Source organism: Corvus moneduloides, chromosome 3 (genome assembly GCF_009650955.1).
Source record: "Corvus moneduloides isolate bCorMon1 chromosome 3, bCorMon1.pri, whole genome shotgun sequence".
Lineage (NCBI taxonomy): Eukaryota > Metazoa > Chordata > Aves > Passeriformes > Corvidae > Corvus > Corvus moneduloides.
This window is the reverse complement of record NC_045478.1, coordinates 93,326,888-93,352,076: the sequence shown is the minus strand read 5'-3', so window position 1 is coordinate 93,352,076 and position 25,189 is coordinate 93,326,888. Positions and strand designations below refer to the sequence as shown.

At 40.8% G+C, this 25,189-nt stretch overlaps 1 protein-coding gene across 4 annotated transcripts in view; it reads right to left on the bottom strand.

Moving 5' to 3' along the window:
- PLB1 (phospholipase B1) overlaps window positions 1–25,189 on the bottom strand; it is a 93,230-nt gene that overhangs the window by 56,927 nt on the left and 11,114 nt on the right. For 3 of the 4 annotated variants that reach the window (XM_032102771.1, XM_032102770.1, XM_032102773.1), the window contains 17 exons: window positions 21,764–21,801; window positions 20,598–20,661; window positions 20,058–20,116; window positions 18,595–18,626; window positions 17,671–17,714; window positions 16,635–16,719; window positions 16,088–16,139; window positions 14,857–14,943; window positions 14,310–14,372; window positions 12,921–13,003; window positions 10,458–10,524; window positions 9,699–9,803; window positions 8,127–8,216; window positions 3,783–3,851; window positions 2,891–2,971; window positions 1,334–1,400; window positions 596–654 (listed from right to left, as the gene is read on the bottom strand). In XM_032102771.1, the coding sequence (XP_031958662.1) occupies window positions 596–654; window positions 1,334–1,400; window positions 2,891–2,971; window positions 3,783–3,851; window positions 8,127–8,216; window positions 9,699–9,803; window positions 10,458–10,524; window positions 12,921–13,003; window positions 14,310–14,372; window positions 14,857–14,943; window positions 16,088–16,139; window positions 16,635–16,719; window positions 17,671–17,714; window positions 18,595–18,626; window positions 20,058–20,116; window positions 20,598–20,661; window positions 21,764–21,801 (1,145 nt within the window). Of the gene's footprint in view, window positions 1–595; window positions 655–1,333; window positions 1,401–2,890; window positions 2,972–3,782; window positions 3,852–8,126; window positions 8,217–9,698; window positions 9,804–10,457; window positions 10,525–12,920; window positions 13,004–14,309; window positions 14,373–14,856; window positions 14,944–16,087; window positions 16,140–16,634; window positions 16,720–17,670; window positions 17,715–18,594; window positions 18,627–20,057; window positions 20,117–20,597; window positions 20,662–21,763; window positions 21,802–25,189 lie in introns of those variants that run through there. The other variant, XM_032102772.1, reaches the window with a different exon arrangement.

The following is a 25,189-nucleotide window of genomic DNA, read 5'->3' as shown; positions in this document are numbered from 1 at the left end:
AGAATCACGCCACTGTAGGGGTAATGAGCTTACACAGTACCAGGAATAGTGCTAAAATAAAAAAATTCCCAAGGTAAGTTACACTTGACACATCTGGTGTTCTATTGCAATTTTAATCATATATTTAGTTAGTATAAATTACTATGGCTTTATAGGCTTTGGTATTATCATATATATATTTTATCATATTACATAGATATAGAGATACACACAATCAGCTGCAGAACTTTTTCTTTCTCTTCATGCTGCTTACTGATAGCTTTCAGTCCCAATACCTTGGGAGCTGCTAAAAATGAGTAAAGGAAAGCAATTGCTGCAAGTCCTCTCTAGCAGACTAGTTTTGCTGCTGCACAATCTAATCTTACATCTCTTCCTTGTGTGGCACTCTTGTGGACTTTAAATGGGAACTGTGCACTCAGATCAGACTCATGATCTGATTACCAATCAGCCAGCCAAGGTGGAGTATGGAAAAAAAAAAAGTGAAAAACGTGTTTGGCTCAATAGGGCATAACTGTACATATTCCATTTCCCAGGTTAAAAAATAAGAAATTTAATTGCTAGCTTTATCAGTGGCTATCCAGTGATTTTTACTTACTGTGAGTGAATCTCCCAGGCCAGCAATCACCCGAATATCTGCCGGTTTCAAATTATGAACTGAAAAAAAAGATAAAGGTAGCGTAAAGGAAAGAAAGAAAATTACAAATTATGATGGTTATTAGAAGTTTTCCTCATAATAAGTATAATAAAGCATTGCAAAGACAGTATTTTTAATATTCATGACAGCATCAGCTCATCAAATCAGAAATGATTCTTGGTACCACAGCTGGGCAATAGCTACAGAGACAAAGGAGGCAGCAAGACTTCAGTCTTGCATTTGTTTGTCCTTGAATTTCTTTTAACTGGTGAAAATGACTGAAAAACAGGCAGAGCTCTGGTGCCAGCACAGGGTGGATATTTGGCACCATCACCGCTTCTGAGGAAAGACAAAACCTACCCAAGGACAGAACTCCATAAGGGTTTTTGTACCTCAGACTGCATTAACAAGAGCCCCCTACAGTTTTTCCACCCTGGGAGTGAAAGACCTGACTGCCTCCTATCTTTTCCACTGTCACTTCTTGGTTTGTACACGGAAGACGCAGTCGCATAAACTTGCATCACCCTCGAGGTAGTGAACTCGCATCTTGCTACACAACCACTCACATTGTTCCAAAAAGGCTCTTAAAAGCCACAGCCAACAAAGTGCACTTCTCCAGAGCTCCTGAGCAAATCCAGCTCTATTCTCCTTCTGTCATCAAATGAAGTAGCTCTGTGACAAAAAGGCTTAGTACCACACCTGAAACCGGAACCGTATCAGAGGGAACCCGGTCACTACAGGGAATATTTGTTCCATAACTCCTCTCCTGCAAAGACAGACAGGGCGAGATTTCACATCAGTCTCACTGTACTCTGGGCACGATAAACCATTTACATCTCAGAGCATTAGATCAATGAAATCCCCACGTACTTTGCATACAACTACCCAGCAGGCCTGCCCTCAGAGTGCGCCTTCTGAAGGTGGACACGAGCTCAGCCTGCTCAGAAGTCGTGCAGCCTTACGAGAGCAGCACAACTCCTGCCTACCAGTGGGGTCAGTCGTTTTAGACTCTGAGCCATGCTGTGCTCAGCTATGCAACATTTGGTGTGCCCACACCCTGAACAACTTTTGCAAGAAACTGACCATCTCTGGAATATCCTAGCACAAAACCATACCTCTGTCAGCAGGCCATGAGCCTGCCTTCTCCGTACGCAGTGCTGTATGTGCAGCCAGGGATTTGCCCTCCTGGCTCTTTTGGGTTGCAGCCTACTGACAGAAATACCCCCAAAGTCTACTGTTAGTGAAGGGCTGACCATCAGTATACCAGAGCAAACCACCACACAAGACTCAAAGATGTGCTTTTGCTCCAAATCTCTCTGCAGAATTCCTTAAGTAGGCTAACTTGCCTCAGGAAAAGATACTTGTATGTCTTGTCCCATTGTTCTGGATTGGGCTTTTAATTTTTAATTTAAAAACCCAACAAAACAACCACAAACATTAACACAGTACTGCTCCTTACCTCCTTAACACCTCCTTACACTACAGCTATTTCCAAAAACTAGAGTGGTAGGTACCATTGCCCCATGGAGAGGTCTGTACACCCCAGGTAACTAACAAAACAGATGACACTACATTAAAATGTGAGCAGAAATGCATATTACAACTCCAGTGATGAACAGGCCGTCTTGTCTAGATGTGGCCCAGGCACTGTGTTCTGAGGCATGAAAATGAACATTATCAGCTCACTTTGTAACTGCTTGAGAACATCAACTTCTGCTCAAAATCGAGTACTCTGACTTATAAAACACAATCATGGGTCTTTTTCTCCACACATCTAATCTGAAACTACCTCACAAAAAAGAAAAGAAAAAAAAAAGAAAAACCCATATTCTTCAGTTTTACTGTGGCATAAATAAGATGAAATCATAAACACAGATGAATCACTGTGTAAACACAGTGGTTGGATCTGATCTAGTTTCTTCCATGGTAGGACTAAACAGCTCCATTTTCACTATTTTCTTATCCCAGGAAAAATAACACTTTCATCTAGATGTTTAACATAGGCTCTTCCAGTGAAGGCAAGACCCACTTCAGGCTAGTTGAACACATCTACCTTACTCAAACTCTACAGAGCCCACCAAGGAGAAAATGTAATATTAAACTGACTATTTAGTCAAGCATAGAAGTAAAAAGTTGGAGCTTTGCATTTAGTTTTCTCAGGTAGCACTGTTTATTTAGGCTACAACCCACTCTAACCCACTTGCCCCACTCCCTAGTATACACTCAGTCCATCTCATGCCAACAGTCCTACTGTACCTGAGATGTTTCTCTGGTGTTTGATGTCCTCAGGGAAGATGAGTAGTTACTATTTCTATATGTAAACAAATACGGATTTTCCTGCAGAGTGAAGAGAGTATGTTTGCCAATGCTAGTGGAAACATAGTCAGCTGATGTTAAAGTCTTCTGGCTATATTTTACGTGAGGAAAAAAAACTTTACAGTATTAATTTTTGAATGAACATTGCATTAGTGAAGTAAACCAGGTTAGACTTGAAAGTTAAGCCCTGGTCTGAAGCCCGGTCCTAGGTATGCTCTAGGCACAGCACCACTTCCTGCCTTAAACCTAACATCAAACAAAACATAAAATTCTATTTCTTTGATATTTTAATTGCTGTTCAGAAGCTTTTGGATGCCAGTAGTATTTTATCACTATCAAATTATTGAAGTCAGAGCTTAAATGCAAAAGCATTCAAGAACCTTCTCTTTCAACATGAGATGCTCCAGTCCTGACTATTGACAGCTCCAGGGACTGAATGAGTAAAATCTGGCAGCAGAGGCAAATCTAGAAAAGCTAGAGTATATAAAATACATGGATTCAATTTTATTGGTGACACAGATTTGAATACTGATAACGAACCTCGTACCTGCAATTAATAAATTCAGATTAGCTAGATGTATTTTGAACCAAAAAAATATCTGACAAAGATGATTTAACTAAATTTTGTCAGAAATTCTTTTTTTCAGAGTTTCATCTGTAGAAAATAAAGACTCCGTGTCAATGAACTTTAGGAACACTCAGTTTTTAACAGTGCAATAACTTGGGCAAGAGCACATTCCCAAGAACTTCAGAAAACAACAACAGTATTTGAAAACTTGGAAATTCTGCAAAGAGTAAATAAAATCACAGAATAACAAGGAAGCCCTTTTACCTGAGATGGACACTGGACCTGAACAATTTTTGTGACACCATAAGGCTGCTTCTGTCCAACTGGCTGCATCTAGAATGGGAGAGAACAGAGGAATTGTACACATGCTGTGTGTGGGAAGGAAGGGAGAGCAGCAGCAATGTGAAGGCTCTAGTGCCTGGAGTTTTCCATCAGGCTCATATACATATATCTAAAAACATATATTTAAAAATTTATTTTGCTTATGATAAATATTTATCTAGACACAATATACCACACGTATACCTTCCAAAGCAAGGAACTGAAAACAAGTCCTCTCACGCGAGCAGACTGTCTTCCCATCACGACTAAAACTTCCATCCGAACATTAATTCAGCTTTTGGGAATGTTGACTCTATAAGTGTTGATCGTTTACCCTACCTTTCAGAACTGTTTCATTATCTACACTCTCATACATGTTAGGCAACACCAAAAGGTGCATTCCAACTCCATACAGAGATTTAATAACATTTATGTTTGTTGACCTTCTTGAAACAAGATGGAGAGGGGATTATTGTAATGAAAAATTATGGAATTATTCAGAAAATACTGACAGCACAAAGGGGCAAATACCAAAAATAATCACTTCACCTGTTCAGACAGCTTGCTGAGTGCTAATTAAATTGCAATCACACACTGAGGAATTGGCTGAGGGTTTAGATCCCTCAGTGCATGTCTGCTCAGCTTGGCATCAGCAGCTGCCAGGACCAGCAGCCTACACAAGAAACAGGATGAAAGGGACTAGAAAATACAACAGCAGCAGGCTTGATGTCACCAATACACTCTGGGCAGGAATGCTATATTCTATTTTGATTGTTCCATCAACAAAAACAATGGGAAAATTCAGAGAAATAGAGAAGAGGCTTACAGAGTTTATATTCTTTGAGAGAAACATTTGAAGAAACAGTCTGCTTTTTTGAGACAGGAGGGGGAAATAAAAAAAATTTCCCCAAAATAAGCAAAATAATGAAGCTCAGAGGAAAGATACATTGGGATACTTTCCCATCCTCCTAGGATGAAACAAAGTAGCTATTTAATTCCATTCTTAAAAGAAAATATACTTCCAACACAGAATCATCCCACAAAACATGGGATACCTACAACGTGGTATTTCTTGACCAGAAATTAAGATCAAACAAGTATTAGACTCTTGCATGTGTTGGGAGTTGGGTGACAAGAACAAATTTCTCGAGAAGGCAGTAAGTTCCAGCTGGCTCCGCCACCCTGTTCTCCCAGCAAAGACTGACAGCTCCCATGCAGCTCAGCTGCCCGGTCCTGGTCAGGGAATAGGGCACCAGGGCTGTACGGTGGCCACCAAGCCTCCCCTGAATTGCAGCACATCTGTCATGCAGGCCACTTAGTGTGTGGGTCTGCCCTGGTACTCAGCAGGGTCTGAGGCAGCACAAACCCCTGAACACAGAAGAGAGGCACAGGCAGCCTCCTGCCACGTTGTTCCCTTGTGGGTTCTTGCCTGGGTTTAGTTTCTCTTTTCGTTGCACGATAGGGTTGGGGTTTATTTCTGTTACACAAAAGAGTGCCAAAAGACAAGAAGCTCTTACTCTTGTGAAGTTTTTTACATACACGAATGGAGCTTTGCCCTCAGATAAATGGCCAGAGGTAAAAGTGATTAATTTTGACAAATGCCTATGATCAGGCTCTCTGTGGTAAACATCGAAGCTGTCCAAGTACACAGCCAACCTCTCTCAGCTTTTCCAATGTCATTTAGTTGACTGTTCTCTGGTGTGCTTTGCAATTGCTGATCCTAAAGAGTTGGAAGTGTGCTGGTGAAATATGCAGCCCTGCCTAGGACAAGCCCTTAGGATCTGTTGGCACAGCTCCTTCTCTGCCAGGCTGCAGTGCAGCCCTAAGGCCAACTGCCACTAGATTTTCAAGGTTTTGCCCTTTGGCCAATAAGCAGGTAATTATTCCAGGAAAACCAAGCTTCAAAACAAGGTAAGGACAGCCTGGCAGAGAGCAGAAGGGAAACCTCTGAATGCAGTTTTATTCTGCTGTGTTTTCTGCAAGCCAACTGATTTCCTATCAGCTCCCAAGACTGCGTTAATAGGTTGTTTTTTTCTTAGTTTTTAAAGAAGTCAGCATAAACTGTTGGCTGGATTTCCCAGTAGAACTGGAGTGACCTTTATGAGGTGAGGACACCTGCTAGTCCTTTTTATGCTGAACTTGTCTTTCATATCTGCTTTTACATTGTGGCAGAATACAGGCAGACAAGACAATCACAGGCAGACAAAGAAACAACCCTGAAAGGCCCCTTTCTGATGACTGCCAGATGTACCATGAAAACTCCACTAAATCAAAGAGAAGTCAGGAAAAAAGATGGCAAAACGAGTTGAGGGGAATGTTACCATTCCTGCAATCTTTTTTCAAACCAGTGGCAAGATGTGGTTTTGCCACATTTTGCTCTTCCTCCAGATTACCTAGGCTGTTCCCTCACTAGAGGAATTGCCTCACACTGAGAAAAAACACTGAAATAAAACGAAGTAGGTATTTGTCTCCTTTATGACAATGTTTTGGTCCTGGTGGCTCCACAGCATGCTCACCACCCAAGTCTGGGTAACTGGCCCTGCTGCAGCCAGCCTTAAAAGCACAGCCTCGTTTTGCTTATGGTTTTTCATCTCTGCTGTTTCCACAAAATGCTCCTGGGAATTAGAGTGACAAGAAAAGGGTAACATGCCATTGAATGGGTTGCTCAAGAACAGAGCACAGGAGGACAAATAAAGTCTGTGCAGAAAAGGTTAAGAGACGGAAGAATGAAAGAGAGGGTATCTATTTTATCATGGAAGAACTGAGGTAGAACTGTGACATCATCACAAGGAATATCACAGATAACAGCAAAGGAGATAACAGCATGGCTGTACCAAGGTTACCACTGCAACATCTTACCAATTTTACCTCCTTGCCTTCTACTAACTAACTAAAGTCATACTAACTTTAACTAAAAGATAATGTATTTTATTAAAGTGACTGCATTGTTCTTCTAGATATATCATCTGGTGGAAGAGAAGCCTCTTTCTGCAAATTCTGCTTCTTTAAATGATCAGGGCTACAACAGCATTATTACTGCTTGAATTAGCATAAAAGAAAACAAGAACATGCCAATATGCATCAATTTATGTTAAAATGTGGTTTATGAAAAGGTGGTTGCAGTATAGACATCTTCTCCTTCATGCTTAGGATAATTTGGACAGACACAGGAATAACAGGTACTCTCCAAAGAAAACCTTATTAACACATGGACTGCAAAACAAGAAAAAAGTATTTTATATTTTATCTAACTTAATTGGCCATTGAATGTTCTTCATAATTAAAAAAGAGATTGCATGTGCTCTCTAAGGTTACTAGAAAAAGAAACAGGAAACATTGAAAGTTTTAAAAAAGAAACAGTAAAATCAACATTTTGTCTAAAACAATGGATGTAAGGGCATATCCAAACAGTAACATCCTGCTTCGTTCCATCGAGTCCAAACCCACATGCCTGCTTTTTTGTCTCATTCATATTGAAAAGCAGCTCACATTTCTTCACTTGCCCCTATCATCAACTTTAAAATGCAAATTCCTCCAGCTGTACATGCATCCACTCAGTCTCACACACACAAATGCTGTGTGTCAGCAGCTCAAGCCTGCAGTGGGAAACAGCCCCCTACAGAACACAGGTCATACATAGTGTTCAAAGTCAAGTGGGTCAGAGAGTCCACATTTCTTTCAGACAACCTCTCTCACCTAATAGAAGACACAATTTGCTGGCTTTCCTCAGCTGAATAGGACATCCAGCTCTTGAGGATGTAACAAGAGCTCCTCAAGGTTGTCTATCACCTTTTCACTATGAGCAACAGCAGCAGAAAGATGATGGTTAAGGAGGAGACAGAGGTCTGAGACTCATTAGTAAGAATGGTGGGGGGATACAGGATAGAGGACAGAGTAGACAGGAGTATAATTGCTATAATCTCAGGTTAGGACAAGCCTCAGTCACCCAGTGCTGGGCTGTCAAAGAGGTACAATTAGCAAAAAAAGGACCTGTCACAGCTCATTTATTCCGTGAAGCTTCCCAAAGGGCTACTTTGAAAACCTTTCTAAAAAGTCCTTGGTAGAAAATAGCAGCCAATGAACAGAATGAGATTTGTCTTGGAAGTGTGGGGCATTTAGCATTATTCAAGAGCAATCTCCCTGCACAGCTGAAGATAGCAGTCATGGGATAATTGTTATATTCTTCCTTCCCCTCCCCCTTTGCTACTCAAAGCCTGGCTTGTGCAGGGTTGCTACCAGGCATCCGTGGCAAGTTCAGCAAGAAACAGTCTCTGTGGTACTGCTTACCATGTTGTTCCAGAGGCCCACAGCCACAAAAAGATAATCTTCCAGAATTTCCACTTCTGTCTTTGATGTGGTAATCAAACCATCCTTGCCCTGAAAGAGAAAGTACTTTGAGCATCATAAAATAATTAAGAGTATGGAAAGATGTGATATTCAGTCACAAAAGTTCTCAATCTATAAAAAAATATTCATATCCACAAGAAAATCAATCTTTGGTATTCTCACAGAGCCACTTGCCATTGATCTCAGTTACTACTGGTGTGTCAAGACAGAAAGATGCTGTTTCTGTAAATGATTGTTGCACATCAACCAGAGAAGAAGAGCAGAGCAACAGCACAGCATGATCGCAGTAGTGACACACAGTAGAGCAGGAAGACACAGGTGTGAACACACGAATCATTTGGAATAATGATTCCAAACAACACTTCTTCTAGCCAAAACATGCATTTAAAGATTAGAAACACGCAGAATTTGTCTTAAGAGAGCATGCTGAATTTTAAATGAAATGTAACTGTTGGAAGAGTTTGGAAGGTTACACATGGTGGCTTGCAGGCATACCACAAATCATACGAAATAGAGAATCTATCTATGACATATGATGGCATTCAAAGAAATAATAGAGCAAATTACTGACATAAAAAGTAATGCCATGAAAGTTAGAAGTCTGCTATTTGCATATGGACAAGCCATCAACAAAAAAAAAGCCTGGCAAAAGATGACCTCAGAAGCAACAAGATGATTTTGCAACATAGCAGACACTGCTCTTCCTGGAAGAAAAATTTCTTCTCCCAGTTCACTTTGTTCTGATACTGAGCTGAGGGGAGCAATGGAATTACCTCAAATTCATGGAGCTATTATGATGCTCAGAAACCAGACCATGACTCACTACCAACCTATTTTACAAAAAACCACCTAATGTGTTGGATTTTGATACCTCACTCCAAGTGAGCCATTCTCTAAAAAGTAAGACTCTCCCTCTTCATTGCCAGATCTTAGACAACCTTGACCTTTGAACTTCCCTTTAAAATCACTTAGGACAAAACCATGCCTGACATTGTAGGCAATCCCATCTTCATTCCCTGCTGGCTACACCAGGAAATATTAATTCCCAAGTTCCCAGACTCATTGCAGGGAAATAACCATACTTTCCAATATAGTTTACAAACACCTTTATCTTTTGTCCCTCTAACTCTCAAATACTTCACATTACCCACTTTTTGCCTTTGTTGTCAAACACATTGAGCATAATCAGGGATGAATATGGTGATGACTACAAAGATATGGAAAAATCAGCAGCACTGACAGTTTCCACACTTGTGACCTTAGGTGCAGAGGTGTCATAGCTTGATTTATCCAGGCGCATAGCATCCAAAACACAGGACCTCTGACTGGTGCTGTTTAAATCAAGTTCCACTCTCAGAACTTCTACGTCTGATCTTGAGGTGTGTTCTTCCTGTGCCTGACTATCCTTGTCTTCCAGCATTACACAGCCTAGGACAGGAAAGCCTGCTGAATATTGCACTCAGTCTCAGCAGACCCAAACCAGAAAGAATGCAGCAGCTTGAGTTTACTCACCAGTCTGAGCAGCAGATTTCTTTCTTGGAGAGAAGGCTGAAGAACAACAGTGAAGTCATCCTTTTGATCAAAACTCTCAGACTCCAGCAGTTTTTCCAAAGCATCCTAAGTAGACAACCATTTAATGGGATAAGTATTATCAGGTAGAGAGTGTAATGTATGTGTGATTCGTCAGGGCTTAAAGTAAATTAAAATTATCCCCATTCCTAATAAACCACAGAAATAAAATTGTGTAATTCAGAACAAAGACAGTAATTACATGAAATCTTGTTACACAACAACTGGAAAATCCTTGTAGCTATAAGAAAGATGGTTTACCATCATTTTCTTTGAAAGGGAGGCAACCTTAGCAAGGCAATGAAACGTCATGTTTATTGCCACCCTGGCACGTTTAAAAGAAACTCTAGCACAACTGTCTTTGTCTTAACAGAAGGTTTCCCTCTTCTAAATCATGTGGCATTTTACTGGGCAAGATGGATCATTTCTCTGATGGGATACAAAAAATCCTAGGTTGCCAAAAGTTATATAGACATTTAAAACTTCAAGAGATACTAAGATCACTCAGGTATAGAGAGAACCTATTGTCAATATTCCTGAGGTAAGAAATGGGATCAGGATTGCTATGGATATGTGACAGAAAGGCTGTCACTCAACTTCCTCACTGCTATTCCTCCCTTAACTCCTTGCTTCAGGCCAATCTGGAAAATGAATAGAGATGTCTAGCAATATGAGAGCCAAACAACACCAAAGATACCGTACCTGATAGGACCACCTCAGTATGTTATCACCTAATGCAGAGCAACTGAGCTGATTCCTGCCTGGATTGCTGCAGAAAAGAGTTAAAAACATGAAAGACATTATGAACTTTTGATAAACAAGGTGGATGGCATGACTTCTTTTGAGCCACTGATAAGCACATGCTAAAGACTAAATTGTTTTATGGGTAGAAAAGGCTACATGGAACATGCTAATTTTTGATATAAACATAGAATGATATATATTCCCATATCCAGAGCTTTGTATCTCTTTTTGATTTGAAAGCCTAGTCAGTTGACAACTACGCCAGACTTAGATTAGCACAGGATCTCACAAGCTAGCGACATGCTCAAGCCTAAAATAGCAGCTGCACTGGTTTTCAAACATCTCCCTTTCTGTAGTCACACAGGAAAATTGAACAAACTCAAAATACATCCACAGGAACTTTTTCTTTAGTATTTGGCATGAAGACCTGCACCTAGAAACGTGGATGGAAGCTGCAGAAGGTTATACATGCTAAAGGACGACTGGCACAGTCAGATTTCTGACCTGCAAGGTGAGATGTGTATACTGCGTATTTTTGAGGCTAGCTGGAGAACTCTGGGAGTTCCCAAAGCTGTAGACAGGAACAATATAAGATACACAAAAGATTAGTCAGGTTCCAGCAAAGATATACTCCCTTGAAATTTCCTAGATGGACTGGAATCTGAGAAAGTTTCTGGGGGGTTTGCAGATACAAGCAATAAGTATGTGTCAGGATCCTTTTCACAGAGCTCTAGCTAAACCCATAAAACAAGAGTTTTCTGATGAAGTGCTATTATCACTGCTGGTGAGTGAAAGAAATATGAACTCAGGACCAGAATCTTACCCAAGCCTAACAAAAGAACCTCATAAAATACATGAAGAGAGTTACATGCCTAAAGATAGGGTTCATGCACTACTTCTAGTGCAGATGCTTCTAGTAAGTAAGAAATTAGTAAAGGAGGGACCTTTAAATCCCCATTATGTCCCAAACTTCAATGCCTAAAGTTCAGTACTGACATGGGACTGAAACTGTCAACCACTATTATCCTCTTTGACTCTTGAAATTTCACATTTTGGTATGGATTTATATTTTTCTCTCAGAGCACACCTCATAATGACAACTTAGTAACCAAATGCTGGAGGTCCTTATCTGGGAGAGGACCTGGGCCTCAGGCTGTCTAACAAGCAGTAAAGTCCGAGACTTGCAAACTTGTGGGACCATTCAACCAGATAAACACAGCTATGAGAGCATGCTGACAATAAGAAAGCAAATTGCCTTAAGTACAAAAGGAAATATAAAAATTCCTCAGAGGAAAAGAAAAATAGATCTATTTAATTTTATTTTTTAAGGTCTTTTATATATGGTAAGGCCCATATTCCTAAACGCATCTTTTCCATATTTCTCACAGTTTTCCCCTTCATGTTTGTGCAGGAGAAATAAGCTAGAGTGCCCCATGCAGTTGCTTTTGACAAGGAAAGCTTCTCCTCTGCTTGTATTTGTTAAGCACATGGTTAATAGCAGCCAGACCTCTTCCCCTCTTCCATCAGAACGTCTCCAAGGTTGTGTACTTGCAAAGCTTGTGAAACGCTTCAGGATGACTATATTAGTACATATGGTGTCCTATGCCATGAGCACAGGGAAAAAAAATTACTGTGGAGTAAGATGGAGTGTAATCTCACCAGCTGTAAACTACTCCATCATAACTGCTCATGTGCACACTCCTACTCCATACTAAATCGGGACACAAACTACTCACACTTTTGTTACAAAGTACGGAGAAAGACAGATAAATAGATGCAGTTACCATAAGGAACTGGCAGCTTGGATGTTTTCTACCCTGCATACCCTAAGCCCAAGTAGTATCTTTCCAATAGCCTAATAACGTCCTTTAAAATCAGTTACCCATTTTGTGAACACTGATATGTAGAAACTTAAACTTTTGAAGCTTTTGACTTGAAAGTTGCAAAACAAAAGTATCACTGAATAAAAAACTGGGGGCAGCTAGACCATGCAATCTTGTGGCCACAATCTCAGCGCTGGGTCTGGCTGGGATGGAGTTAACTTCCCTCATAGCAGCCCATATGGTGCTGTGTTTTGGATTTGTGGCTAAAACTGTTGATAACAAACCAGTGCTCTGGATCTTGGTGAACAGTGCCTGTACAATGTTGAGGCTTTCTCTTTTTCCTGCACTCTGACCCCATATTTAAATAAGCTGTCCAATATGACAGGATTAAAAGCACTAGCTTCCTAGTAAAAATATATCTTTCAGAGAGAGTATATCAGAAACAAAGCAAAGACTTAAAATCTTTTACATACTTTTGTATTAAGGGCAGAAAAACAGTTCAGAAGATTGTGGCTCAGTCATAAAGTCAATGCATATACATAGCTGTTTGTTGAACACCAGCAGGAGACAGCGACAAGAAGTTAAAGAAACCTGTTACCTGACATTACTGTAATTTTGGCATGAGAGAGAGGCAGTTATGAGCTCAGTGGAATCCACTAGATTTACGAAGGCCTTGGGAACCTGAAGTAATAAAGTAAAAAGTATTCATGCTAGATTTGCAATTAAAGATCAGCAAGCAGCAATTATGGCAAACTACATCTACAACCTCACATGTATTACCTCTGGCCTGGGATTCTGCCTACATAAAATCAATGATCTAAGTCTTTGGCAATTCTGTCCTGAACCCTGCTCCTATACAGGCCTGCTATGTAGTATCATCATTTATGAAGTACTTGTGACTGTGATTTCTTGACTGAGACACAGCAATTCATTTTACATAACCAGAATGGCCACCAGCCAATTCAATTGAACTCAAATGAACTTGGAACTACTGTTTTTGTGGTAACAGAGCAATGCAAAGCTGGGGACGAAACACCCTGTGTAACAGCACAAGCACTCATGCAACCCACCACACCTCTCCCCCATGCAGAAAGCAGCTTTTCATTTACATAATGACATATCACTTTTACAAGTGCACATAAACAGATTCTGGAAATAATAGTGGAGAGAATCTGAAGAGAATGTGGGGGTGGAACTTCCCCCAAACACAACATTTGTCGAAGTCAGTTGGAGAAAAACGAGTGGTTATGGCCTGATGCAACTGAACCGTAGCAGGTTTAGAATATGCTGTAGGCCTTCAATGCAGCAAAACAAAATTACTGGAAGATGCTATTGAAATAATTCAGTTAAACGGTTTATAGTCTGCTTTAGTAGTAATCTATCCTCATCTAGTCTACTATTCACAAGGCACAACACAGAACACTTCCCAGAAACCATCCTGGATAAGCAGATAATTCTTAGCTCAGCCAGCTAGAAAACCTTTATAAAGGCTGAGATTTTAAAATGAACACAAAATAGGAAAGAAGATCTATGATACATATTTTAGTGGGTGTTTTCCCTGGTCTGTAAAGGTCATCACCAGTTAATTAGCAGCCTGTACACTGCCTAGGTGTTCCACACCAGTAATTAGATACCAGTTACTTTCACCAACAGCCCTGTTAAACATGACTTTCAGACCTAGACAGATGTACTCCAATTTTCACAGAAATCATTTTTAAAAAACCCAAAGACTGAGTGATTATCTTGTGAGAGATTATCTTGTGTTGCAAAACAGAGCAGTTACCCATCCATCCTTTCTGTTTGCATGCATCAGCTTTTTAAAAGCAGGAGTAAAGCACTTACTGAAAACATTCGGAGCCAGTGGGTTGAAGTCAATGAGACTGGTGTTCTAAGCCATGTGAAGAGTGGTACAAGCCCTAGTCTAGAAAGGGAGACTGGAAAAATACACAAAGGATTCAGCTATTCAGGGCTGATGAATATGTCTTACCTTCTCATACAAAAAATCCAAGACAGCTGTAAGTTTTTCCAGGTTTTCTGATATGCAGTCCTTCTGCAAATGAGACAAAAAATGCCATCAAAACTACTAGAAAAACCAGTTATCCATTTCCTAGAAGTCACAAACCCTGTGTATTGAGCTGTGTACAGAAGGGTTATTAAGAACCACTCTCTTCTAAATTCAGCCTTAGCCAGCAACAAGTAAATAGCATGGGAACTAGTCTTGTAATTTAGCTGCCTATAAATAGACAACTTGACATATATTGAAAAAAAGACAGGGATAGGGAAGAAAAGTATCTTTATACTTGAGGTGGAAAACAGTTGTTCCACTAAGACATTTCAGACTAGCGACGGCAAATAAGGCACAGATGTTTATAAATACAAAACACATCATGTGCCAGGAGCTTACATCACTGGATAGAGGTGTCCCAACATCCCAGACTTAACTATGCCTTTGGTTCACTGTGGCAGAGAGCAGAGCATGGGAAAATGTCTGAACTACCTGCCTTGACTGCGAAACCACCCCACAAAGTGCTTACCAGTTGTGTGGGAGCATAGGAGGAACATGGGGTTTCCGCACTAAAAAACACTGTAATCAGTTTCCAATCATTTTGGAAATCCGTCATCTGGGAGAAAAAAATAAAGGAATAGGATGATAGGTGATCTATTTGCTGTTTTCCTTTCTCACACACAATTTGCTATGGCTTCAAAACCAGTGAGACCAAGCAGCAGTCCATGGCCCAGCCCTGGCCACCGTGATCCCTTCCATTTGACAAGCCACCCAGCTTTTCCCTAGAGGAGACAGCAAATGGGTGGTTAGGCATCAAGTGCTGCAATTAAAGCTGAACACACACCTACAAAAAGCTCAGGATAGAACCTGGAATTGCTGCTGCTGTAGGAGACTATTGGAAAAGACAGGCATGGACAGCTCAGCACAGAACTTGATGCTGCCTCTTTCCATCACTGTTGCATCTTGCCAACAGGATTACTGTACGTGAACTGCTGAGAAGCAGTCACACCAGTGGGACAAAGACTGGAATAAAAAATCTGAGAGCTAGAGCCCTGCTCAGCTGTGCTATGTTTATTAGGCAATGCTCAACAATCCTGAAGAGCCTTGGTGAGAACCACAAACATGCATGCTAAATCCCTACAGAGTAAAGAGGCAGCATCAGAATTGCCTTGGCAATTACATTTTCCCATTATTTCAAGACTATTTTACAAAATAACATACCTCATGGTTAAGAATAAAGGAGAAATGAATGCTTAAAGCTCCAGGATGGGACCTAAAAAGCACTCAGCCATGAGAGCGCATTCAAGCTCTCACCAGCATCAGCCAAAGCATATCTAGGTCTTTATTGTCCTTTTTGAAAATATGTTCCCAAAAGACCAAAAGGAACTGAAGAGACAAATACTGAGAATTATTATTTTGGGTTGGCTTCTCAGAAATACTGGCACAGTTACAGAGTGTAGCTAGCAGAAATCTCACATCTTTAGCCAACAGAAAGCAAACATATTGGCTTCCCTACCAAGCTCTTCAGCCGCTTTCACAAAAGTAAAAAAAGGTGGGATACTTTCAGAACAAAACTCTGCACTTGAAAGGCACAGAATTGATTCTTATTTACAACAGAAAGACCAAAGTCCGTTAACCTCAAGAAATGGCATTTTCTGTTTTGAAAAGATTTTTGAGTGCTGTTTAAAGTATTAAACCACTTTTCTGCCTCTTTCTGCTTCAACACCATGCTTTCTGAATTGTCCTTGCTTTAAACAAACCTGATTCTCTTTCATGAGCTCCACTATTTCTTCAGCTTGATGCAGGAGGTCTCTGAAAAGCAGAAAGGAAAAGAGAAATTATGAAGGCGTCAGTAAGGTTAAAGCTTTGGCTGATTTTTAGCATTGAATCAAACAACATTTGAGGATTCAGGTTGGATTAATCTTTTCTCTCCTAAATGTGTTAAGATTAGACAATTGACTGTGCTACCCAGAGAGCTTTGGGTGATTAGTTCATATTCAGCTCTCTGACTTTCAGACATGTGCACTTAGATGAAAACAGCAGCTTAGTAGGCACATCTCAACTTCTACGTGAGCCAAAAGTTTGTTTTGCAGCTATAAAGAGACCTGACGTTAACTCAGGTGATCAGACCCCAAAGCTGGGCTTTGTTCCTCCTGATTCCAAGAGGTGCCAACTGAGCCACAATGGCAGCCTCTGGCAGTACTGAGCATATTCTGTGCCCAGTGAAGTGCTCCAGAATCAAAGACTTCCATCCTCCCCGTCGCCAGCTGTACATCAGCAGCCCAGCCAAAAGCCCCTCAGACTCACCTGGCTTGACTGCCTGGTGTTGCTCCTGCCGTGCCAGGCGGAGGGGACAGATGCAGGACCGAGGGGTTGAAGGTGCTAATAAGAGCTGCATGACACACACAGGTTAGGCCATTTCTGCATCCAACAGACTGCTACTCTGCTGATTAATTAAATACAACGGAACTAAAACAGCCAGAACATGTAAAATCTGAGCACCTCCTGGCAAGCATGAGAGGTATGCCCAAGCCCCTCTGCAGCTATTCTTCTTGGTTTTGTTCCTCACCTTCTGAAGTGAAGGCTTGATGTCTGAATTTGCCTCCAGACTCAGGTCAAAAACCTCCATCCCCATCTCACGTCAGCCACAAGTAGTGAGGCAGGCTTAAATAGAGGTAGCTGTAGAAATGAAGCTACTGGGAAGGGCTACCCAGGGAGACTCATGAAACACCAACGAGTTGCCATGTTTTAAACCCCTTTTACAGGGAAATGGACATGACACCAAGGAGCTAAGATATTAGGAAGATGATTTGGATGGGAGGACCCTGGAGCTGTATTTTACACAGCATTTCAGTGGGCATGAAAGTTTTACTTGCAATGCCCTTTAAGCAAGTAAAGGCTGCCTTCAAAGACAGCCAATAGACAATGAATTCACAGATGTGGTGCATCTATGGCAGCCCCAGCATAAATCCTAAGCACATGGCAGTTCTGGGCAGGCAAACCCACACAAGAGCTCACCAGGCCAGCATGGGCCGCAAGCACACACCAGCAGAGACTGTGGAGCAGGTAGAAATAACAGGCCAAAAAACCCTGTTGGGCATTTAAGAATCTTGCAGCCATCTGTCACACCCCTTCTTCACTGCCTTTTGTCGGCCCAGACAGTCTCTTTAAAGCCAGCACAATAACCCAAGCTGGCTGTACTCATGTCCCCAGGTACACCACCCCTCAGGCTTCCTTTACACCCCTGTGCTGCACCTGCTCAGCAGCCCAGCAGAGCCCTGGAGCTCCTGCCAGCAAGCTGTTAAATTCATTTCTGAAGTTTTAGTGTGACAGCAAGACACACCTGCTAAAGTTGCCATGCTTACTTCAAGGAAGTTCTTTCCTGTGCTATAGAAAGAGAAAACAGGAAGTTTCTGTTACTCTATTTCTCAAAGAAAAATTATATTACATCACAGCCACAAATTCTTATCAGTTATGCTGCATCTCAGAATGTAAATTCATGGCAGCTGCTGCAAGTAAGAATGGGGCCTTTCTTTCCCCAAAACTGTCATGTCATCAGCTACTGCTGAGTAAGAACATAGCCTCTCATCTCAATTTTTTCTGTCTCTGTACCCTCTGCATGTTACAGTACTTGTGCTTGCTTATACACAGGTATAAGTGATGCAGGGGCCTCTCCGTGTATACCCACATCCAAGTGCACACAGATGTTTATGCAACCATTAAAGAAACTTAGTCTCTTAAAGTTTATCTGTGCAGTGCTAAATCCTCATCTGGAATGCTATGACTCAAAAGATCTGCAGAGACTTGCAACTACAAGGTTTGGCCATGTGTTCACTCACTGAGCTAGATCTTCTGAAGTGGCATGGAAGAAGGAAACGGGGTAAAGCTTGTCCATTGAAGCACTGGGAATCAGCCAAGCAGAGGAAAGGGTATCTGGATTACTGTGTTCTTTCCTAGCTCTGATAAATCCCTCATTTCTGGTCTCTAACTAGTGAATTATGATGATTACTACCTAGGATTTATCATGCAATAATGATTCTTTATCAATGGTATTGCAACCCTAAGGTAATTATATATGCTGCATAAGTACAAAAAATTTCTATTTCCTAAGACCAGGAAAAGTTACAGTGTCTCAAAATACTTTCCATTTTACATAAGCTTTCTCCTCCTCCCTATAGAACAATAAAAAATATTGCTTGGGCATAATTCCTGCACCGTGATAGTATAGAGGTTGGGATAATGAAACTTATAAAAGCTAACTTGTTACCTTCGGAGTAAATCCTCACCAGATTCTGGTGTCTGTGAACAAAGAAGAAATAAGAATAAAATTAAGCAAAGCATAAACTAGACCTACATATGTTGTTCCCCTACCATATTCCACTCCTGTTAGAGACAGTACTGTTTTCTACATACTCTTCTCCATTGTGTTGTAATCACTCACAGATTTAAGTTATTTTCCAGAACTTCTCTATTACAGTGCATTTTCATAGTCTGGTAATCCTTTCTTAGTTACTGCTTTCATTAATGATTTTTTTTCACATATGGCGTAAAATAAAATTTGACTAGTTGAAATCAAATTCCATAAAATGAAATGCTGTTCTAGACCAGCTTTCTCTGGATCTACTCCTACTCCTTTCCAACAAGGGACATGACCTGAAGTCATTTAGATAATTTACATAGATGGCACTCAGACAGAAGAGTGTCTGTTAACAAGAAAGAACATCAATAGAGGAACTTCACTGATTTCAGAGAGTTTGAAGAGGTGACAGTGACAGATGTTTGCTCTAGGAAAGCAAATATTCCTTAAAAGATCACTTACATGTTTTCCTATGACACCCCCACAAGCAACAAAGACACCAGCACAAAGAAGACTTGCTCTAAAGGGCCATGTATCTGATATGGGTGAAGCACCTTTGCATTCAAGACAATAAATTTTTCAAAAGAAAAGGTACTCGCAAGGAGTCCAGAAGTGCTGATTTTCTAAAGGAAAAGTATGATGTCTTGCTGGATACCATCTCAAATCTGAAAGTTGCTTTGTAATAAGGGAGACTCTACCCCATTATTCACAGTTACAGCTTCTCCAATGGCTATCAATTTTTGCTCTAGAGGCATTTCTACACTTCCTCAAAGCTTGAGAATTGTGGTTAAATGCTTCTAATTCGGCCTCAAATCTATTTCAGATATCCACTTCCAACTATTAAGACAAATAAAGATCATCCAAATCTGACTATATTATTACAGGCAGGAGAACTTTACCCACTGATCTATACATCAGAAGCATATCTCTGGGATCCTTGTAGACCTCCTGCCTTCTAGGTAAGAAACCAGTCTCTACAGAAAACACTTAATGAAGTGGAAAATCTACTGCATTTCTCAATAATTTGTATTTGTTCCAGTTTGAATTTTCCCAGCATCTTCTTCCAGTTATTCAATCTGTTATGCTCATTGTTAGGAAATCTAACGTGCTCTAATCAAATATCATGGTTCTCTGCAAGAGCACTGTGATCACATTTCCTCCTGCACAAAGTCAGCTGGCTATTTTTAGACTCAGGGTATACTGCAACACTGAACAGCAGGTACTTCCAGTCATTTTTTCACCAGAATTCTTTGATGCTTGTGGAAAGATTCAAGTCCTGAACAGCCTGAGACCCCAAACTACATCATCAGCTGACTTCATCATCACAACGGAGGAAATGGGTCACGCTCAGCACATTTCCTGCCTGTACTTACTCTTTGCAAACTTCCTATTGAAGTGACTGCTTTAATGTCAGCCGGCCTTAGAGCATGAACTGCAGAAAATTAAAAGACTTCAGGTTACAAAAGACCCCAAAACAGTAACCCTAACAGAAAGTTACATTCAGCAGTACATTAAAACATAACAAAGTCGTCTAAAATGTAAGAAGTCTATACTGATGGCTTTGATTGGAGGTTTTAAATAAGTCAGAAAGGATGGGAAACTTTACTCAGGTGTTCAGTAAATACTTTGGGTGTTTAGAGGCACTGATATGCTGAACTATCAAGCAAGAAAAGATCAAAAAACACTTCTGGGAATGATCGAAGTAATAGTGGCATCTCCAATTAGCAGCTGAAGAAACAAAGGTAGAAAAGTAATCATGAATGGAACAAAATCCTAAGGAGTTTGTAGAGCCTAGCTCCACTTCAGTCAATCCCACACATATGCATCTCTGCAAACATCTGATTTCTGCCCCAGCCCATTCTCAAATAATTCTGGGAGGGAAAGCCTCTGCGGAGACAATATCAAACACAAACCTGAAGATGAAGGGGTCTCAGGGAACACCACCTGCTCACATGAAAACTGCAATCTTCTTAGAGCCTTTGAGATAAACAAATAAATACGATTGATTGCTTAGACCTAACAAGGAAATTTGTGGAATGAGGGGTCCTATGGGCTCCATTCTCACACAGGACCAAGATTCTACTCACGTAAACAATTTCACAGAACGATTACACCTCTGTTAGAAATACATGGGAACACAGATATGGACAGCTGTGTTTTCAATTAACTCTTCCAGAACATGATATTTTCTGCTCAGTTTTCTTACTGATTGCCATAGAACTGGGCCTGAGCAAATGGTGAAATGTGCTGAATACATCCTGTTACATCCATTGTTGCAGTGACTGCTTAATCTGGAAGAGGTCATAAGGACAGCTACTGCAGGCATCTCTGTGTGCCAAGGGGCATCTGACTGACATAGCAAAATGTTACATCTCCAGTATGCAACAGGAAAGGCAGAATGAACCAGTTCTGGCTCCTTAGCAACACCTGGCCAGGTGATCAGAGGATGTGAGTTATTCGCTCAGTGTGAGAGAGAGCTCAGTACCAGCAGGAACATTGTTTAATGCCATCCTATATCCTTACGGTAGGCACAGCCCTTCACTGAGTGCTTTAAAGGGGCATAAAAGGCAATCCTCACCTCCTCAGGAGGTGGCAAGGAGTTCCCTCATTGCAATGACCATGAGTGGCTGGCTGACCATCACCAGTACCTAAAGGTGAAATCTGTATAATGACAAGGGCCACCATGGTCCACATACATTCCCTAGAGCCCAGCTGGAGGACTTTAATGGTGCAGACCCTTTGCACTGTTATAAAGCAAAGAAGAGTTTAATCCTGTGTTTCTAAAAGAGCAACAGAGCATCTAGGAACAAGTGCTAACCACAAAAGACCTACGAACAGGATATGCAACCTAATAACAAGCACTGCTCGGAGAAAACCTCATTTCCTGATTACATTCTGTAATCTTGCAGCTGCACTATCACATTGCCGACTCATTGGCTTTGCATTTCTTCTTTGCAGAAGCAGTTTAGAGCAAAAAGCTGTATTCTTTCTACTGCTTGCCTCAGAGGAAGCAACAGCCTGATAGGTAATGATGGGTATTGAAAACAGGAAAAAAACCAAAGCTGTACTCATACTTTACCTCTAGTTCCCCATATTCTTCCAGATCATCTGCATTACCTTAAAAACATTAAAGAAATGGTTATGCTATTTTTTTTTTACCTTAGATAAAAAAAAGCTTCATAAGACTCAATATACCTAAAAGCACAGAATCTGGAGAGGAGGCACCTTTCTCATCTGCCCTGCTTTCCAAAGATGAGGCTCATCCCAACAACCAAATCATTTTCTTTGATTTTGCTATACTAGAATAAGCTTTTAGTTATTATAAACAGGTGACATCTGTTGAAATCACTGGAATTTATAGGAACAGGTGATGAACTTCGTGCAGATCCCCTCAAACAACCCCATTCTCCACAGGTCTTCTCTACCTGTTTTCCTCTTCAGCACATTTCATATACTGCTGTAGTCTTATTTTGTCCAAATTTAGAGTAATTTGAACAGGTACAAGGTGAAACTCCTTAGAAAGGAGCAATTCACGTTAATCTGCATCTTCCACAGTCAGGGAGCAGCATGACACTGTTGTGAGTTTGCCATAGCAATACAGAAACAGCTGCAATTTCTTCTCTTAGTAGAGTGTTGGCAGACAAAATAGCCTGTGGAGCCAGGAGTCAGGCCTGTAGCTGTTTCCTGTTAAGGAAGAATTATTCTCTTTCCTTGAGCATACACCTGGATTTATACAAACAGATTTTGGTTTATTCTAAAATTTCCACAAAGCCTAGGTCAGCTGAACTTCAAAGCACTATCTCAGCTGTTCTTGCTTGCCACACCGAAGCCATCAGCACCCAGCAAGTCTTATACAGTATTTTAAAAATTGTCCTTTAAGAGTCAGGAGCTATTTTTGGAATATTTAGCCCTTCTGAGTACTTCTGGCTTGTACACCTTTCTTTCCATGTCAATAACAGAGTAAGAGCTGAGCCGGCTCAGCCCAGCAGGTGAGACATCCTTGGGTGTCTGGCAGCCAGCGGTGCTCATGCTGCAAGGAGATGTGCCTGGCATGAGCAGGGGGCACTGGGCAGCCTCTGGGGACATGGGCACCTGTGCATACAGGTCAGTGAGGTGACACAGAACCACTACTGCCCCCCATGACCACCTCAGCCTGTCACCTGTGCCACACTACATGACCTTACTCAGTAGCTGTCAGCAACTTCCACATGCGGTTTTTTCCCCTACTTGGATTTCAGCCATGAGCTTCTTGCAAATTTATATTATTTTTACATTACTTTGTAGAAGGTTGAAACAGCTTCCTGGCTGTTGTGTGACATATTTTTAAAATTTCTGCCTGTTCAATCTGTGGTTTTTGATGATGCTTTACTCAGGGCAATAACCAGAACCCCAACTCTGTTTGGGTTCCTGGAGGCACAAGCAATGAGGGACTTGTCTGGATCACATAAATCTACTGCAGAAACTCAGTATCTGAGAATTTTAACACTAATTTCAACCATATTTGAGAATAGTTCCTTAGGTTACATTGAGAGAGAAAGAGGATCCAATCCCAGTTTCCAGGATTCAGGGAGTTGGAGGAACAGTTATAATGTGTCAGACTGAAAGTCTATCTAATCTGGGATTTTGCCTCTGACGATATCCAAATACAGATGCTTAGGCAAAGAACAAGGAAAATACAGTTATACTTCCATGTTCTACCCACCCAACTATCCATACTATTGTGCTCCCTGAGCAAGCAATTACTTAATGTTGAAGAACTCCCTGACATCTTTCTTCCATGGATTTGCCTATTTGTTTTTCTAATACTTTCACAACTTCTGGCTTCCCCCAAGTCCTGCGGCAAAAGGGGCTTCATCATTTAACTGCATGTTGAAAAGAAGTACTCCTCATTTGTTAATGACCTGATTGTTTCCTTGTTGCTCTTATAAAGAGTAGCCATTCCCTTGTTTCTGCAAAATTTGCCATTTTGCATGTGCCTGTATGTCTTTATAATATACTTATCCCTACTTTTTCCAGGCTGAAGAGTCAGTTTCCTTGATCTCATGTCGAAGCTGTTTCATAAGCCTGACTACTCTCCCCCTCTACCCTCCTCCTAGATTTTACCACATCTTTTTTGAGAGGAAAAATCCAGATGCCTGTCAAGATGCAGGTGAACTGTGGCCCTGTACACAGCAGCAGCAACATGGTTTTTATGCTGTTCTCTCGCTAACTCCTGAATTAATTTCTCTCTGTCACTAGCACTGATGTCTTCAGACAATTGTGTTCTGAGGTCAAGCAGTATCTATTTAGAGTTCACCATAGTGTACACATAGATAAGAGTAATATACAAGGGGAAATCTTAGTTTAAGTTTTCATTCTGAACATCCTGAACAGTTTTGCACCAGCAAGTTGGAACCCACCCTTCATCCAGACCACTTCTGAACACGTGCAGAGCCCACATCCCAACACCGATCAATATGAACATCACAGTTAATGAAATGGACATGTTCATATTTCTGCTTGGCTCACTCCCTTGGGTGGATATCACTTAATCCTGGCAGTCCTTCTATATTTGTCATCAGTTTGTTCAAGGATTTGGTCACTACTCCTCTTGTCCCCTGTGCTGAAAGGCTTGGAGTGCAAGGCCCTTTTTAAGCTGTTATGTAAGGACACCAAAGAAAAAAAGAAATTGTCAGGCTTCAGCCTTCTTTTATACATCAGTCAGTCCTACAGACTCCATGTTTCAGAAGAACTTGAAATAGGATGTGTCGGTTTTCATTCCTTCAACAATAATTCATTGTTTCTCTTCAGATTAATTTTTGGCTTAGCTGATCAAATTTTAACCTTTCCAGTTTTCTTAGTTTGTTTTGGATTTATACTTTCCATAGGGCAACTTTTTAAACTCCTGTTACTCCCAGTACTATACTTACTCCCTTACTATACCATGGAATAATTCTAACGTGTGTTTTCAATTTTCCTGACATAAAAAAAGGAAGTATTTTTCAGACAATTTTCCCAAAATTTGGGAGAAAGATTCTAACTCCTTCCTCCCTTGCTCTTATCGTTAATGTGTTTCAATGAACAATTCTTACAGGCTCTTATCAATCAACATATTTTTTCCTGGATTAAGTTTTCAGAGGAACTGCAGTCACCATGCATATTTTTCCCTAAGTTAAAAAGCTCAGGTGTGATAATTTCTTCTGATTACTTTAGGAACCAAAACCTAACAGTTTATTATTTATCAGAGCACCTTATAACCCTCTGAAGACACTGACATCACAGCCTTCTGCTAAGGTAAAGCACTATTACTAGTTATCATTATTGTCTTACAGGCTGAGACCTGAAGCATAGAGCCAGTAAAGCCAAAACATACAAAACATTTTCAGTCTTGAGCACCTACAAAACTGTCATTGGCACCAAACGTGGACTTTAGAGACCTAGTATAGGGAACAAGGTCTCCAGCCTACCCTGAATATTACAGAAATCTGAACAATGCCTTGAATGCCAGGATGATGGTTAACCATTC